We start from the raw sequence: 17,809 nt of genomic DNA on the forward strand, positions 1-17,809 counted from the left end.
ACAATCAATGTTCTCCCAGGTTTCACTATCATATACAGACATATATAAATATTAGGAGAAGAGAGTATTCAAAATCACAAGAATAGTTGTCCTTAAATATTGAAAAATAAACAGTCTGTTAAACCTGTTGACATGATTATCCTGGTCTTTTTAAATTTGTATTGATTTTTAGAGAGAGAAAGGAGAGGAAGGGTGAGAGAAACATCAATTTGTTGTTCCACATAATCATGCATTCATTGGTTGACTCCTCTATGCACCCTAACCAGAGATTGAACCCAAAACCTTGGTGTATCAGGACGATGCTCCAACCAACTGAGCTATCCAGCCAGGGCCTATCCTGGTTTTTTAAAAACAACATTCCCCAATAGCATTTGGAGTCCTGAGGAAATTCCAGGTTTACCTCAGATTCACTCAGAGGGGTAAGAGGCAAAAGTAAGGGGAAAAGAAAGCAATAGTAAGGGAAAAAAGAATAAATTGCCCTAGCCCACTTAACTTTTCAAATATCTTATATCCAGTCAATCCATTTATAGTGACAAAAATTATTTTCCTACCATTTTTGTTGTCATTCCAATTTAACATAATTCTTCCTTTTTCCTCAAATTTATTAAGTGCATTTCAGAACTCCAGTATGCAAAAACAAATAATTTAGGTCTATTTTTCCTTAAAATTTTATTTCTTATGGCCAAATTGTAAGTTAACAGATATTACTCTCAGCTCATTAATTTATAGTGAAATAATTATTTTCCTCCTGATCTGGGGTAAAATAAATATCAATTTTAAGTAAAGAATGCACTTAAAAATACAGTTTAAAAAAACAATGCATTTTTCTTCCCAGGGAAGGAACTAATTTTCTTGGAAAGGACTCATACTTAAAAAAAATTTTTAAAAGGCCACCCCATAGAGAAAAGGTCGTTATATATTATGCCTTGATGCAAGGACATAGCACACAGATTGCTGCCCACAATGGGGATAATTCTTTTCACCTGAGACTTTTTTCAAGGTCTAGGAATGATGAAGTGGATTTCCCCCAGATTATTCTGACAAAGGAAAACTCTGGGTTTACTTGCAACTCCCCAGTACAGAATCTTTGTAATCCTGTTGCCAAAGACCTGCCTGTAGGGTCAGCGTAAACACAAGGCTCCATTACTTGGTCATGGACAGGTCCATTTGAGGCAGTCTGTGTTCTAAGGTTAATGATTACACACTGACCAGTATGTCTCAAATGGTTGGGCGTCATTTGGCAAAGCAAAAGGCCTCTGGTTCAATTCCTAGTCAGGGCACATGCCTGGGTTGCTGGTTCTGTCCCCGGTCAAGGCAGTCAGGGCACATACAAAAATCAACCAATGAATGAATAAATAAGTGGAACAACAATTCGACCTCTCCCTCTCTCAAATCAATTAAACACATCGTCTTTGGGGAGAGGCTGTTTTGTTCTAAAGTCTATATACCTTACTCTTTCTGCAGCCAGAAAAACAAAGGCTCTTCTTGCTGTCTTGGGCTTCACTGGGAGGAATCACCTTACTGAATCCTCCTCAGCCCAGAGTCTTTTCCTAGGTTAAGACCTTTTGGAAGGAAGAGTAGATGAAAACACCAACCAGACTAAGACCAATTTATGAAGTGACACTGAACAACATAATAGCAAGAGCCCCAAGCACTCTTACCCCTGACCCTGGACTTCTTACACTGTGGGCACCTCCGCAGAAAGCAGATGGTTTTTAGAAGCATGTCTGGTTAGCCAAAGCTTCTAGGGAAGGACTCCTTAAGTGGCTCAGGAAAAAGCTTGATACGTCACCTACAGGACAGAGGAGCACCAGCCTCTAGGTGGATGGAATGATCCCTTGATCCAGAACTGCTCCTGGACTTGGGTGTCCAGACCAGCCTTATCCCCAGAGATTCCCTCCTCATTCCTTCCTTCCCTGACTGACCAGGCTTTCCTTCGGTTGGATATTTCTTCTTTATATATGTTAATACCTTCATTCACAAAGGATGGTCCAGTCCTGGGCGCTCAGCTCTGCATGGACTGAAGACTGAGCGGACACAGCCTTTTTGCCCCTACCTGGAGCTCAGGGGACCAGAGTGGGCACCGGCTGGCACAGAAGAAAATGCTTTATTTTCTCTCCAGTATGGGTGGGGGTGAAGTGGGCAACTTCACTGCTCCTCGTTCTCCCGACTCCTCCCCAGCCCTCCTGCCAGCTGGGCTAAGTGAGCAGGGGGCTGGGAGGGTCCTTTCCCGTCATGGGACTGTCCAGAGGGCTGGATCTTCAGGCGGGCGAGAACGGTTCCTCCAGGATTTTGAGGTGGCACCCTCTCCGCTGGTGCCGGGCCCTCGCCCAGCAGGGGCGTGTCCCCACGCTCACCTGCCATTGGGCAGGTGGGGCCGCCGGGCCTCCCGCAGGGGCCAGACTATAAATGCGGGGCCGGTGGCCGCAGAGCCAGGTGCGTCGCAGGATGGTGGACAGTGTGTACCGAACCCGCTCCCTGGGGGTGGCGGCAGAAGGGCTCCCGGACCAGTACGCAGATGGAGAGGCGGCGCGCGTGTGGCAGCTCTACATCGGAGACACCCGCAGCCGCACGGCCGAGTACAAGGCCTGGCTGCTCGGGCTGCTGCGCCAGCACGGCTGCCAGCGGGTGCTCGACGTGGCCTGCGGCACCGGGTGAGCCGGACAGGGGGCCGGGGATCCGGGGATCCGGGGAACGGGGCCGCCGGACTGCAGGACCACGGCCGGGCACGTCGCGGCAGCCTCCGCCGCCTGGGCCAGGAATGGTGTTTACCCGGGGTGGGAGGGGGCGCGGCGGACAGGAGGGCGCCAGGACCAGGCTGAGAGCGAGGGTGCGGGCGCAGCGGGTGGGGAAGGCGGTTCGCCCGGCAGGGCCAGAGCTGGGCTTTGGGCCACAGCGGCGTGAGAGATCCGAGTCTGGTTCCAGCAGTATTCCTCAGGTGATGGCGATTGTTAACAATTAACGTTTGCTCAGTATGTATTTGTCCACGCCAAGCACTGTGCCAGCAGCTTTTGAAACATGTTTTTAGAATCCTCCAAAACCCGCCCTGGCCGGTGTGGTTCAGTTGGTTGGAGCGCTGTTCCGTACACAAAAGAAGGGTCGCGGGTTTGATTCCTGGTCAGGCACAGCCTGGGTTGCGGTTCCGTCCCAGTCTTGGGCGCTGAGACAGGCAACGAACCGATGTTTCTCTCTCACATTGCTGTTTCTCTCCCTCTCTCTTGCCCTCCCTTACCCTCTCTCTAAAATCAATAAGCATGTCCTCGGGTGAGGATTAAAAAAAAAAAAAAAAAAAAAAGGAGGCTAACATTCAATAAAATCTATTTTAAAAATATCCTCACAAAACTCAAGGAGGTAGTTATTTAACGATATTCCATTTACAGCTGTGGAAATTCGGCCTCAGAGAAGTAAAGATCCTCCATCTGGTGAAAAGAGAATCAGACTGGGTTGGTTAGGGTATGGCTTGTGCTTTAAATCACCATACAAACTACCTTCTGTGCACAAGTTACTTAACTTCGGGGAGCCTCAGTTGCCTTGACTCTCAAATGGGGTACCTCACATGATTGCCATGAAGATAATGTACATTTGTAGAATGTCTGACTCTGAATGGGTGCTAAAAACCAGAACACAATGTTGCTTCCTTGGGATAAAAAACAATTTGCCAGGTCATTTGAGGTCAGTGGAGAGGGCCTAGGGGGAGGAAGCAGAGGAATGGGGTCTGAAGGGCCTCCACGCCTCCCCAGGCCCGCTGACTGCCCCTCTCTGCCTCTCATCCCCGGCCCTGCCCAGGGTGGACTCCATCATGCTGGTGGAAGAGGGCTTCAGTGTGACAAGCGTGGATGCCAGTGACAAGATGCTGAAATATGCACTTAAAGAGCGCTGGAACCGGCGGCGTGAGCCCGCCTTCGACAAGTGGGGTACGCGGGTCCAGCCAGGCAGGCCCTCCCAGCCCAGCCACCGAGGACACGGTTCTCTCGGCCTGGGCTCCTGGGGTGGGGTGTTTTGTTTTCCTCAAGGGCACAGCAAAATTACTGTCATTTCTCTGAAAAGGGAGACTCAGGTACCACAATGGGATATCAGGTATGAGGGGCTAGTTTTAATTATGTTTATAATGTCTTGTGCCTCCCCCCAAATAAAAACCTGTAAGCATAGTCATCCTTCTGAACCATGGCTTCTTTCTTTCCTGACGCCCCTTCCCCTTCACCCTCCATCTCCATAATGATCCCCTTCTTCTAACTGGATGTAAAGTCCCTGTGTGGCTCTTGAAGGGGAAACGGAGGAAGAACTGCACTTGGTGGAGATGGGTTCTGCTGGTACCATGGTACCAGCCTGATTTCCCCTTCCTCGCCCCCAGTCATTGAGGAAGCCAACTGGATGACTCTGGACAAAGATGTGCCCCAGCCACCAGAGGGTGGCTTTGATGCCGTCATCTGCCTTGGAAACAGTTTTGCCCACTTGCCAGACTGCAAAGGTAAGCGAGGGTGTGGCCTTTGGCATGGTCCTTGCTTTGGGCTCTACCCTCTTTCCACAGACCCCTGGGTGCCTGCTCTCCTGCCAGAGCAGACTGTGCTTTTTGCCCTTCTCGGCCTTGGCACTGGTGTCCCTGCAGAGTAGAAAGATAGGAGAGAGACTGGTGCTGGGGACCCTGAGCAGACACAGCCTCTCTGCCCTTGTTTGGAGTTCAGGGGACCAGAGTGAGCACCGGCTGGCACTGAAGAACATTGCAAACATGGTGCGGTCAGGGGGCTTACTGGTCATCGATCATCGTAACTACGACCACATCCTCAGCACAGGCTGTGCACCCCCAGGAAAGAACATCTACTATAAGGTGGGCCCCTGAGGGAGGACCCAGAGTGGGAGGTGTGATTCTGGGGTCCAGTCTGCACAGTGGTTGCAGAGGCTAATGCAGCCTGCACCACCTCTTATAGAGTGACTTGACGAAGGATATTACAACATCAGTGCTGACAGTGAACAACAAAGCCCACATGGTGACGCTGGACTACACTGTGCAGGTGCCAGGGGCTGGCAAGGACGGTTCTTCTGCCTTGAGGTACCATCCACTTGGCTAGGTGGGGGATGAGTTTGGGGGGGCAGTGCTGAGGCTCCGAGTCCTCATGGTTGGTCAGGGTCTCTGTTGCAGTAAGTTCCGGCTCTCCTACTACCCTCACTGTCTATCGTCCTTCTCGGAGTTGCTCCAAGCAGCCTTTGGTGGCAAATGCCAGCACAGCATCCTGGGTGACTTCAAGCCTTACAAACCAGACCAGGCCTACATTCCCTGCTATTTCATCCACGTGCTCAAGAAGATGGACTGAGCATGGCCTCAGCTCCCACAACCCTCTGCCCAGGCGCTGCCAGGTTCTGTCCGGGGAGCCCCACAAGAGCAGCGCCATGTGTAGATCCTGGGAGTGTGAAGAGGGGCCAACTGCAACTGGGGTGCAGGAATTTGGGTTTAGGCTAATGGAAGAATGACAATATAGTCTCTGTCTTTTTCACTTTCTGCATGCCTTGTGTTTATGTCAGAAGGGTCAGGCTCCTGTGGAGTCCACCTTGCCCTCCCTTGGGGCTTACTCCTCCCACCGCCTTGCTCCCGGACACCACAACACCAATCTTTCAGAACACAGCACCAGCAGAGGGCAGCATATACTTTATTTTCAGCCACAGACCAGGCTCCCTCAGGGCCCAATTGCCAGAACTCTAGGCTCCTACCCTCCTTCCTAAGCATCCTTAGTCTTGGGGCTGGTCTGGAAAAATGGACAGGGGATGCCTCTTGAACTCTCTCGGGGCTCCCCCACTTGGCACCCAGGGGATCTCCTGGAGGTAGGCAGCCTTCAGGTGAGTCAGCAACAGCCTGAGAAAGAGCTCTCTGCTCTCAGGCGTCTGTGGAGATATGTAGGGACCTTCAGCCCTGTGGGCGGGGTTGGGCCCCAGACTAGCAGGCTGCTAGCAGGCGGCAAACTTGCGCTGGATGCGCTTGTACCGGAGCAGTTCCTGCTCGCTAACTGAGGGCTGAAGCCGGGTGGCGGCCTGCAGCAGGTCCTCCATGGTAAGCAGCAGTGCTGAGCTCCCAGGCTCCAGCCCTAGCAGGATGACAAGAGGAAAGTGGGGTCACGGTTCCTGTCCCATCTAGGGAACTCCAGCCATGCCCAAGCAGAGGAGAGCCGGGCAGGAGCACTTTCTTGCCCAGAGTCTCCCAGACACCAGGAGTTCCTCCTCTGAAATCCAGAACCAGGCCTGATTTTTCCACTAGGTTTTTGGTTGACCTCTGGGGCTGGCAAGTGGCTCACCTTTCTCCAGATCCTGAACCCTGCGTTTGAGGGCAGCTGTCATGGCATCAGAGCAGAGGGAGTAGAGGTCCGCACCCGTCAGCTGGGGAGGGCAGTGATCCAGCACATTCACTAGGCTCACAGAGGATTCCAACTTGAATCTGTTGTGGGAATACGGAAAGAAGGTTTTACCCGGCATGCTCTACTCCCTCAAAAGGCATCTCTGACCAGTGTATTCTGCACATTGCACTTACTCCATAACCGGCCCAAACCCTCTGGGAGTCTGCAACAGGGCATACTTGCGTGTGATGGCACTCAGAACACGGAGCTGGGAGGCGCGGTCCTCACTTACTCCCACAAACACCAGCTTGTCAAATCTTTAGGAAGACAGGTGGGCATACATGTCAGGGATCCACAGCATCAGGGCGAGTGAAGAAGGCACAGGATGGGCTCAAGGGACGAGCCTACATGGGAGAGGTAGAGGGTGCGCACCTGCCAGGCCGCAGAAGAGCAGGGTCCAGCAGGTCTGGTCTGTTGGTGGCTCCGATCACAAACACATCCTGAGTGCTATGAAGCCCATCCAGCTCAGCCAGGAGCTGAGACACCACCCTGCAAAGGAGGAGTGAAGGTGAGAGTCCTTGGCCTACCTATCCTTAGGTTCTGCCCTGCCCGTGGTGCCCTTCCTTACAGGCCTTCTCCACAGAGCCCCCTTCTTAGTCGTGTCCTGTGTACCCTCCTCGGCAGGTGCCCATTCTCCTCAATGGTCCACCCCCAAAGCCACAGCCCCTTTTAGCTTCCATTACACTATCTCAGAACCAGAAGGGCAGGAACTCTTTGGGTTCCAAAGACTGCTGCAACCTTTCACATCTCTCTGTCCTGGAGCTCAGACTCCATTCTGGCTCAGACCCCCACCTGTCCATCACACCTCCAGAGTCTCCACTTCGCCCCCGGCTTGGGGCCAAGGAGTCCAGTTCATCAAAGAAGATAATGCATGGAGCTGCAGCCCTGGCCCTGGCAAATACTGAGGAGAGAGAGGGGCCCACAGGAGGGGAAGCTCAGGGGGGTCTGAAATCAGGATGTGGGGGGAAGAAAACCCAGGTTTAATGATTCATAACTAGCACTCCAGGTAATAGGCCCCACTACCAGAAACCTGACTTGTGGAGAGAAAGACTAGGAATGACCAGGAGCAGCCTGAGGGTCGGGGTGGGGGTGGCACAGAGCCATCAGGGTTTGGGAAGGACTGGAAGCTCTGCTCCTGTCCACTCACTCACCTTCCCGGACATTTTCCTCACTTTGGCCCACATACATGTTGATGAGCTCTGGCCCCTTCACGCTGAGGGAGAGGATTGGGAGGGCAACACTCATTTAGATGCACAAATGTACAGTCGGCCTCCTGGCCAGCCCCTCTTGCTTCCAGCCTGTGCAGCGCCCAACCCACCCACCATCCCTTCAGGCCCCCTCGCCACCTGAGGAAGGTAAGGCTGCACTCAGTGGCTACTGCCTTGGCCAGGAGGGTCTTGCCAGTGCCAGGGGGGCCATGGAGCAGGAGGCCTGAGCGCCGCAGGCCCAGGCTCAGCAGCTCAGGGTGCTCTAGAGGGAGCTGGATGGTCTCCAGAATTTCCTTCTTCACCTCCTGCAGCCCGCCCACATCATGCCAGGACACCGAGGGGATCTAGATGGAAAGTGTGCAGGGGAGGATATGCAGGAGGAGGAGGGAGCGCAGGTCCCACCTCCAAGGGCCTGGCGTGTCTACCTTGGGGGCTCCAATGGCCTGGGAGTGAGCTGACTGCAGCTGCTCCAGGGCCTGCATGAAGTCCTCAGCCAGGAGAGGAAAGCCAGCAGCACACAGCTCCCCCTCATCCTCCTCACTTAAACCACCTGTCAAGCTACAAGGAGAAACTCAGGGAGGTGTCTGGAGGACCTGCCCTGAGGCTTTCTCCCCATCTAGGTCCTGGTCCCTGCTCCCTTCCCCACCAGCCCCCACCCACCCATCATTTCCTCTTGTCTCCTTTGCCCTTCTGTGCCCAATTTTCTTACCCAGAGTTCCTGATCCTGGTGCAGGCTGCCCGGCTGCTGTGGGCCAAAAGGGCATAGAGATCGCCTACCACAAAGCCCTGGGAAACCACAGGGAAGGACACGTGAGCAGGGCGCCATAGGCAGGAACTCTTGGCCTGCTGGTCCCCCAGCTGGAGCAGAGGCCCCATGTTGATGCCTTGGGGTTTTCTGCCCTCACTTGCAGGGCAGCAGGTGGGAGTTCCCATGACAAAGAACACGGGAGGACCAGCCCCTGTCTTGGTACTCACTGCACACCGCCGAGCCAGCTGTGCCAGGTTCACCTCTTGGCCCAGGGGCAGGTGGGCAGTGAGGGCCCGCAGGATGCTGAGCCGCTGCCCCTCTGACAGCACAGGCACCTCCAGCTCATGAGGAAACGCTGCCTGCACGTTAGCAGGCAGGTCCTGGGCCCGGCTTGTGGTGGCCACAACCATTAGTGGAGGGCAGCTACAGACAGGGAGTGGGGACTGAGGTGAGGATGCGGCTGGCAGCCCCTGAGCACTGCTAGTCCTGTGGCTGGTGCAGGAGGGCAGGGAGGTGGGTGGGTGCTGAGATGGGACATGGGGGTGAGCATCCCATGGCTTCCTGGATGGGGCTCCATGGAAATACCTTGAGGGGGCCCATGTTTCCCCCTCACACATGGAGCTCACTGAGGGCAGAGGCTGTGTTTTTTCTTCATCCTACTATCCCCCAAGGAAAACTAGGGACCAGATCCTTCTCCCTCTGCATACCCCTAAGCTCCTCAGGCTGTTGGGAGGGCAGCCAAATTGGCAGTCGATGTTGGCTGGTGAGGACTAGAGAGTGAAAGGCTGAAGAGAGGGAGGAGGGCTCTGGGTGATACCTGCTAAGGGGGTCCTCTTCGAGGAGGAGGCGACGCAGCGTGGCCACCACACGGACATCCTCACCTAGCCCGTCACGGTCCCGGCCCAGAAGGTCTAAGGCTGTCAGCAACAGAACTACAGGCCGGCAGCGCCGGGCCCGGGAGAAGGTGGCCTGCAGTTTTGCCTCCACAGCCCCACTGCTATCTGCACAGAGGCTGGAGCAGGGCACCTGCGGAGAGGGTCCCAAGGCGCCTGTGAGCAAGGGGCAGGAGAATGGGGCGAGGAGGAGTCTGAAGAAGGTGGAGGCCATCTCTTTTTGAAGGGCAGGGGTGGGGAAGAAGGTAACACTGGCCAAGTCCTATGTCTTCTTTATCTGAACCTCACTCCCTGAACTGTCCACCAAAATCTTGAAACCCGCTCCTTGAAAGCATCTCTCAGGTGGCGGGCATCACAGAAACAAAGCTGACCCACTGGGCTGAGGTGTTAGGGCCAGGCTAGGAGCCAGAAAGGAGAGGGGAAAAGGAGAGGGAGACTCAGCTGGGGAGGGGAAGCAGCTGGCGCTCTGCCCTCCGGGTGCCTCACCTTCAGTAAGTGGAGCCCGAGGCGGCTGCAGGCAGCAGCAACTGCTGTGGTCTTCCCACTGCCCGGGGGGCCCCGTAGAAGGACACTGCCAGTTCCTGTCAGCAGGGCGCCCCTGCAGCCGGAGAACAGACACTCGTCTCCTCCATTCTGCCCAAACTGTAGAGTCCCCAGGAATAGAGGGACCCTAGAATCTAAAGTGCAGACTCCCTATTTCTTGCTCCTTGGGGCACCCCTCCCCTAGGGCTGTCTCCACATAGTAAGGCCATACTTCCCACACTGCCTGTGATGCTCTGGTGGGGGCACAACGCAAATCCAGCAGCCAAGACTAAGTCCCTTTTGTTACCACTGTGTTTTCAATAAAGCCTTGAATGTTGTGCCTGGTCTAGACTGTACTTGCATTAGAGAGGAGTCTGTGTCTACACTTGAGCCAGTGGTTTGGGCACCTGTGTCTTTCGGGGTCAGGGTGGTGAATACAGGAATGGCTAGTGGGCTCTCCACAGGCAAGGTCAGTCACAGAGACAGCTGTCCCTGGTGCAGAGTCTCCTTCTCCAACTGACCTGGGAGGATGGATGTTATCCCAGGAAAGTTGTGTGGGAATCTGTTTACAGAAAGCAAGTGGGCTAGGGGCGTTGGCATACTGGTTTGAGGCAGTTCCCGTAACAGCATTAGGAACTACTTGTCTGCCCTGCTGCCCTTCCAGGGATGCTGCGAGCAGGCTTTCCTTACTCTCTGAGGCCACAGCCTTACTCACCCTGGCTGGAGGCGAGGTTTTAGGATGGCACACAGCTCGGTTACCAAGGCCTCCAGGCCCGGAGGAGATAAGCTGCTCCAGAGACTAGATTCTCCTGAAGGGACCCTTGGAACAGGGCTCAGGGTAGAACCCACCTGCAAAAGGTGGGAGGAACCTTTAGTTTCTAAAAGTTGTTTCTACTCCTTTCCTCAGGTCTACTCCTACCCCAGGGCCTCACCAAATACAAGGAGGTATGAGTGGTGTCAGCCAGGTAGGTGCTGGCTGGCCCACCTGGAGCTTCCCCAACGGTTTTCTTCACTTTAAAGAACATCTCCTGCCACCTGTAGGAAAGAGGCCCAATGAATTCCAGACCCAGACCTGCATATTCCCTCCCCAAGGACAAGGGGGCTGTCTCAATCACAGAGCTCCACTGCAAGGACAAACTGAAGAGCAGCACAAATAAATACCCAAGACATGGCAGTGATTGGGGTGGGGAAGGGTAGGGGGCAAGCAGATGGTCTTACTTATCTCCCTCATTGGATCATACACATTTTGCGGGTAGGAGCTATGCCTGTCCTCAGCATTCCTCATGACAACCATTAGAGAGCCTTGGCGGGGTAGGGGTGTCTCCAGGTAAATGGCCTACCCAGCCACTGCAATGGGAGAAGCCACTGGTGCACTAAGCAGTGATCATCTGGCCATTTCCAGTGGCTTCACAATGCAGTTTCTCCCTCAAAGACATAACCACCACGGCCCCCCAAAACCTCAGAGGGAAGGGTCCCTTTGTTCTTATTCAATAATCCACAAAATCTTATTGCAGGCAGAGTCCTTAATAATGACACCTAATGATTAATGATTTTCTATTTGGGCTGCACATTAGAATAATCTGTGAAACTTAAAAAAACAAAACAAAAAAACCCAGAACCTGTTTCAATGCACAGCTTCTGTACAACCAAACAATAAACCACCACACGGTATTTCATTTGCAATGCATGAAAAATGGTTAACATTTTAGTTATAAATAAGCTCTGAGAAACCAGCAACAAAGACACTAATAATCCAAGGGAATGGAACTGTGAAACTTTAAAAAATCAACATCTCTCATATACTGCATGATTCCACTCAGCAGATAAGTGGTTGCCAGGGGCTGAGAAAAGGAGAGAATGAGGAGAGACTACTAACTAGTGGGTTAGGGATCTCTACTAGGGATCTTGAAAATGTCCTAGAATTAGGCTACACAACCTTGTGAATATACTAAAAAACACTGAACTGCACATTCTAAAAGCATGAATTTTATGGTATATGCATTATATCTCAATTAAAAATTAACAATTTCATCCTTTGGAAAAAAAAATCAAAAGACTACTCAGGCCCCAGTTTCACCTGATTTTGATCCTATAGGTCTGGGGTAGGCCTCAGGCATCTGAACTTTTCAGAAGCTCCTTAGTCATAAACAGGGCTATGCAGTCACTGGCTAGTGTCATAGTAAATTAGTTACTCAATCTGCTGCTGCTGCTACTGCAGGTAGCAGTTATTAGCCCAATTTTCCAGACAAAGAAATGATGAACTATTTCCCTCTTTAATCCTCAGGCAGCAAGGCAATGACAGAGACAGTCTATAGCCTTGACCTCATTAAAGTCCAATCAAGGTGCAAATTCCTTTGCTCCCAGTGTCCCACAGTCACAAAGCTGCTCCCTGTGGGAGCCGAAGGAGAGTGGTGGGAATGCCTCAAGGTAGCAGGGGGAAGCATACCACATTAGTATCATGAGACTCTTGTAACTATTACAGCAGGCAGTGATTATGTGAAAAACTAGAACATAAGGAAAACTGTGTCTTACTGTTAATCATTATAAACAATGTGTGGGTCTATAACCTAAGATCTCACTCAAGCCCAGCATCCTGAGTCAGAGTGCACATGGCCAGCTCTGGGATCCAAGAGGAACAGCACTCTAGCAGAGGGTTATGGAGAGAGATGCCTCTTCCTTGGAGGGCAGTTGGACCACTTCACAGAGCACAAGGGCCAGACTTTGGAATATATCTGGACTCTACTGGAAAACACTTGGTGGTATTTTCAAGAGCCAGATGGGAGACAGTGTAGCTGGCTCTCGTCGGCCTGGTTAGGGAAGCGGAACACAGGGTAGAATCTGAAGCGGCTATGCTGTGGCAGGAAGCTCCCTGCAGGGTTTCCCTTACCAAGTCAGGGCAGAGGGCTAAAGCATTCATTCTTATCTGTCCTTGGACCCAATTGCCCATTCCAACCCTGCTTTCCAGGGTCTGCTCAGGAGGAAGAAGTATGTGCTCAGCATCCAGAGAAGGGAGATGGATCTCTACAGGGTTAGAATGGCAGACATCCAGGAATAGGATTGGCTTGCTGCTCTGTCTCAGGAGGTCCTAGTGCCTATTTTCCTTTGAAAGAACAAAGGGTACACATTCTGTAGTTTTCCTGCACAAAGCTAGCTCATAGGCATTTGCTATATTTAGGATGGGAGAAAGAAGTAGGAAGTGACTGATGTGCCAGCATGGCATTTTCCAGCAAGCTCCAGTTGTAGATTTTTGTCTGGGAAAGCTCAAAAGGGTGCCATGCATTACACAGACCACTACCACAGCCCTGAGACTGAGCAATGACCAGAACCAGGCTCCGAATGTGGGTCAAGAATAAACCAAGCATTTCAGACAAGACATCTATCTCTGGGAAGAAGACCCTGGCTGGCTGGGCCCAAGACCTTGGTCCCGACGGCTCTTATATCCAAGTTTACACAAGGTGGTCCCACCACCTCACTGAGATTTCCCTGAAAGTTGGGTTTGTGTCTATCAGTTGTGTTCTCCTAGTAAATTGCTACAGAAAGTCAGTCCTGAATAGAGGGGTTGGTTGGGGTATAGGGGCCACATGTTCTCTCCACTTCACATAAGGCCAAAGCAGTTTCTGAATTCTTTGGCTCACCATTTCACAAGGAACCTCTGTGGAAAACAGCCAACAGGAAAAGAAAGGTTGGACTCCCTGGCTTAAGGCTCTTGGCTCAGTTATGCTCTATTTCTTATTCTCTGTTGAGGATAAGAAAAGAAAGAAGGCTTGCAAGGACAACAGCAATCCTTCTCTCCCTTCTGGGACATAAGGCCAGGAAGCAGCATATGCACACTCCATCAGTTAGGGTAGAGGCAGAGCCTGGGTCTCCGTATGTTGAGTATGTTGGAGGTATGGCCCAAATCCTGGCCCAAACAACATTGTGATTGAGAACAGAAAACAAGGAATTCCACCTTGGTCTAGGCCATTAAGTTTGTTTGTTTTTTTAAATTTCTTTTAAAATTGTTGTTCTATCACAGTTGTCAGAATTTTACTCCCATTGCTCTCCACTTCCCCGCCTCTTCCCACACACTCCCACAGTCAATCCCTACCCTGTTGTCCATGTCCATGGGTCATTCATACGAGTTTCTTGACTAGACCCTTCCCCAGCCATTAAGTTATTTTTAATGCTTTACCTAGGACCACCACTCAATTTGAGGATAAACCCTCCCAAAGCTAGCAGGCAGTAGTTCTTCATCTTTTTTCAGTTATATGCCTATTTGAGAACCTGAAGATTACGTACCTTCTCTCCAGAAATGTTCTTATGCACAAAATTATTCCATACCACTTGGGAAGAAGGGGTTGTAGAACTCCTATACCCAGATTAAGAATCCCAGCTGTAAGACAGGAGGCAGCTGCATACCTGGGCAGTTTCTCTGGGCTTCCTTCCAGGATCTCTACTTGCCCAACTGTTGGCACACACAGAATATCCCCTTCCTGGACTGCCCTGTAACATAGCAGTGGCCCTGGTCAGCTCACAGTGGGAGTCAAGAGCATGTGCCTGACATGTTTCCTTCCCATTCCCACCCCCAATATGAAGACTAGTTCTTAGGGGCCTATTGCCCACCCAGAGATCTAAGCACTTGTCCAGAGAACAAGTCTGACTTAGAGTGAGCTGGAGGAAATGGCTAGAAAGGGGAATCAGAAACCAGGAAGGGGTGAAGCAGGATCCTGGCTCTCAAATTAAAGTGATTTCTCAGTTTAGAATGCCCAGATTCACAAGGCCCAGATTTCTCTTCTGTTGTCTGCCTGAAACACCAAGAGGCTTCCAGCCACAATATTGCTTAAAATCAGAGGCTACATGGTACCTGGATCTAGGTATGTGATGGGATGGGAGAGCAATGAGAGTGAGATGCTATCCTCCTAAAAAGGGTGGCCAGCTAACCTGGGTGTCTGAAAGTGCCGGTAAAGAACATGGTCATAATTTCCGTTGGTGCTGTAGTGGGGAGAAGACACAATTTCGATGTGTAACTCTTTGGCAAACGGAGGCCCAGGCAGCACTGAGCAGCTTCCTTTCTCTTCAGGGGCACTGAAGCCTTCCAAGTATCTCTATGAAAGAAATATCCACCACCTTACAATCTTATTCCAAAGAGTCAGACTCTGCTCTGTCTCTTAGCAGCCAATATTTCTACTTTCATCCTCTTTCATTCCTACAAGGCTTATGGGAGGAGAGGCCTAGGGCAGCAGAACTGAATGCCAGTATCTTCCCTAGAAAAAAGAAACCTCTCCTTCTAATGAGCACCAGGAAGAGGTTTCTGACTCCAACTACTCAGACGTTAGTTCCAAAAAGTTCCCTGGTAAAGATAAGCCTTCGGAGATACATTTAAGTTGGGCCAGAGCCACTAAAATGGTGGCCATTTAATTCTCACAGTCCTTTAAATGGCACCAGGTAGTTACTGGGATTGATATTAAGTGGACATTAGTGGGGATATCTGAATTCAGGCTGTGGGAAAAGGATATGACCTCACTGAAGCTTAAAGGGTTGGTTTAGCTGAATGAGCTTCAGTCCGAGTACTCCAGTAGTTTTTCCTCCATTCAGAAGGAAACCCACTCCTGGCTCCCATTCATGTATATCTTATATCTCTTCTTGACACCCCATGCCCCTAACTGGCTATGCCAGCATCATGTAATAGAACTTTCTGCAATAATTAAATGTTCTACATCTACATGTTTTATTGAGCACTCAGCATGTGACTAAAACCGAAGAACTGAATTTTTAACTTTATTTAGTTTTAATTAAAGAGTCACAAAGCAGATAGCAGCATCCATATTGGAGAGTGCAGGCCTAACCCATATATCTAGGTGCTTAATTAAACATTAGACTATATTTGACCCCTCAAATACAATTATCTTCTTGAAGTAAGCCCCTTAAAGACAGAAACCAAAAACTTGACTTGGATATATTTAACAAGATATTAAAATTAAACACCCTCCAAAAAAGAAAAATAGTAAAAAAATTAAATTTAACACCAGGTACCAAAGATAATAAAGAGCTCTCCCTTCAAGGAATTTACAATATATAATTGGGGATTAGACAGATTACATGAATGTAACAAGGAAGAATGAAATAAATGCCATTTTAAAAAGGCACAACATGCTATAGGAAGATGTCATGTTGAATTTTTGATGGTGAGATTATGAAAGGCTTTGTGAGGATGGTGGCATCTTAAGATGGGCCTTGAAGGAATGGATGGTAAGATTTTAACATATAAAGGTGAGAAGAATAGGAAGGAATTTGAAACCCAGGATAAGCATGAGCATCCTCCGTATTACTCAGCACAATACTGAATACACTGCAACAATTCAACAAACACCAGATTAGATTTAGATTAATGTTTACCTCTGGTAATTTGATTGTGTACCTCACATTTCGCCTTAATAGAAGAAAGCCCTTCCCATGCACCACCATATTCTGGAGAATTATGATACTTTGAATGTAGAGAATTAATAATAAGGCTGAGACACCAAGCAAAAAGTCCAAGATCTAAGGTGTAAGGGACTTCAATTTTACAGCTCTGGTCTTCCGATTCGGTTAAAACAGAGAAGCGGGAATAAGGAGGATAAGCATTCCTGACCTCAGTCCTATATCCTACCTGAATTCTGAGCTCTCCCACTTCTAGAAGATCACAGCCGAGATTGAAAGCCAGAGTGGCAGGCACGAGGGCCAGTCCATCAGCGAGGGGCTCTCCCAGCTGCCCAGAGCCGGGTCCCAGCCTTTCAGAGAGGTCCCAGCGAGGCTCTAGGACCTGCACCGTGGCCAAGTGTGGCTGAGAAGTGTTCGCTGACTCTCCTGGCCGGTTCACCCACACCCATTCGCCCTGGAAGAGGCCAAGGCTACGGAGACAACGCCGGCTCACCCCCAGTGAATCTCCAGTCCCTCCTAAAACTCCCCGGAGTCGCCGGACTGTACCGGAAACCGCGAAGAAGGACACCAAGGGCGGGGGTGTGGGCTGGCTGCAGTCCCCAGTCTCCGGGCCCAGTTTGGACCGCCCACGGAGCTCAGTCACAGCGAGCCGCGTCCCTGGGCCCAGCAGCCCTTGCAACGCCGGCCGCGTCTCCAGCACCCGCGGTCCGGGCACTGGTAAGGCCTCTCCGCGCCTCACTAGAAGCGGCCCGATTCGCGGTCCGAGCCCGGGCCCGGGCGAGGTGCCAAGCAATGCCCAGTCCAGCGCCGGGGGCCGCCGCACGGGCCGCGCGCGTACCCACGTCCCGGAGCCCAGGGCCAGAAGCCGCAACAGCGCACGGCTAACCAGCAGCTGCGGAGGCCCGGGACTCTGCTCTTCTGTCCCTGCGGCCGTTCCTTCCAGGGCCGCCACTAGCAACGCCGGCCCTGCAGGGCTCTCCCCAGCAGGCCGCAGGGCCAGCACCAGGCCATGCCCCGCCGCAGGCCACGGGCCCCCGGGCGGCAGCAGCACTGCCAACGGGGGTGTCTCTTTCGGGAAGGGCTCCAGGACCCGCAACACTGCCAACACCATGGTGACAGGCAACCGAGGAGGAAAGTGGAGGAGCCAGACAGCAGTTTCCGCTTCCGTCAGGGGAGGTGCGAGGCAAGTGGGTGGGGCGTCGAGTGCCGCGCGCTTGCTCTGAGAGTGTGCGCTGCGCCTTGGCTACGTGAGTTTAGTGCCTCGATGGCAGTAACGCAATTACTGCGGTGGCATAGACTTTACGCACGCGTCCTTTGAACTCTTTCCAGGGATTAGCCTTTTGCGCCTGCTCGGGAAGTAACGTCCTCTCAACTACCTTCCACATAGCATGTAGTTAACAGTTTGCTGAATGATCAATGAAGAAACAGCTTGCTGTGGGCCTCCTTGGCTTGGGGCTGGGACCTGTGGGTGGAGTGTTAAGAAAGGAGTCCATTCCTCTGTGGAAATCCTACAGTTCCCACTGTGAAACTGTAGGCACTGAGGTTTGGGGGTTGTGGGAAGGTTGCGGAAGGGAGTGGTAGGATTATAAAACTATCTTAGACATGCTTAAGGATACGTAGTGCCTGCTGGCTGAATTACTGCATGTGATTCATGCAGCC

The 17,809-nt window shown here is 51.5% G+C and overlaps 2 protein-coding genes across 3 annotated transcripts; one reads left to right on the forward strand and one right to left on the reverse strand.

Annotated features, from left to right (window-relative positions):
* The first annotated feature begins 2,394 nt into the window (after positions 1-2,394).
* GNMT (glycine N-methyltransferase) lies at positions 2,395-5,489 on the forward strand. Its single transcript, XM_090282428.1, has 6 exons — positions 2,395-2,654; positions 3,787-3,914; positions 4,352-4,468; positions 4,683-4,825; positions 4,926-5,047; positions 5,138-5,489. The coding sequence occupies exons 1-6, from the start codon at positions 2,410-2,412 to the stop codon at positions 5,307-5,309; spliced, it is 927 nt and encodes a 308-aa protein (XP_090138554.1). The 5' UTR covers positions 2,395-2,409; the 3' UTR covers positions 5,310-5,489.
* A 135-nt stretch (positions 5,490-5,624) lies between these two features.
* PEX6 (peroxisomal biogenesis factor 6) lies at positions 5,625-17,289 on the reverse strand. 2 transcript variants are annotated; one of them, XM_090282431.1, is made up of 17 exons: positions 16,380-17,289; positions 14,672-14,835; positions 14,150-14,233; positions 10,684-10,786; positions 10,467-10,600; positions 9,716-9,827; positions 9,154-9,362; positions 8,564-8,759; positions 8,298-8,374; positions 8,014-8,146; positions 7,727-7,932; positions 7,532-7,593; positions 7,173-7,281; positions 6,753-6,869; positions 6,560-6,637; positions 6,282-6,421; positions 5,625-6,074 (listed from the first exon to the last, which is right to left on the reverse strand). In XM_090282431.1, exons 1-17 carry the CDS (start codon positions 17,259-17,261, stop codon positions 5,938-5,940), a joined length of 2,943 nt encoding a protein of 980 aa, XP_090138557.1. In that variant the 5' UTR covers positions 17,262-17,289; the 3' UTR covers positions 5,625-5,937. The 2 variants fall into 2 exon arrangements, with proteins under 2 accessions (XP_090138557.1, XP_090138559.1); XM_090282433.1 differs by lacking the exons at positions 10,684-10,786; positions 14,150-14,233; positions 14,672-14,835.
* Positions 17,290-17,809: the final 520 nt, after the last annotated feature.

The sequence above is a fragment of the Furipterus horrens genome, unplaced genomic scaffold (assembly GCF_987537825.1).
Source record: "Furipterus horrens unplaced genomic scaffold, mFurHor1.1.pri manual_scaffold_6, whole genome shotgun sequence".
Taxonomy (NCBI): domain Eukaryota; kingdom Metazoa; phylum Chordata; class Mammalia; order Chiroptera; family Furipteridae; genus Furipterus; species Furipterus horrens.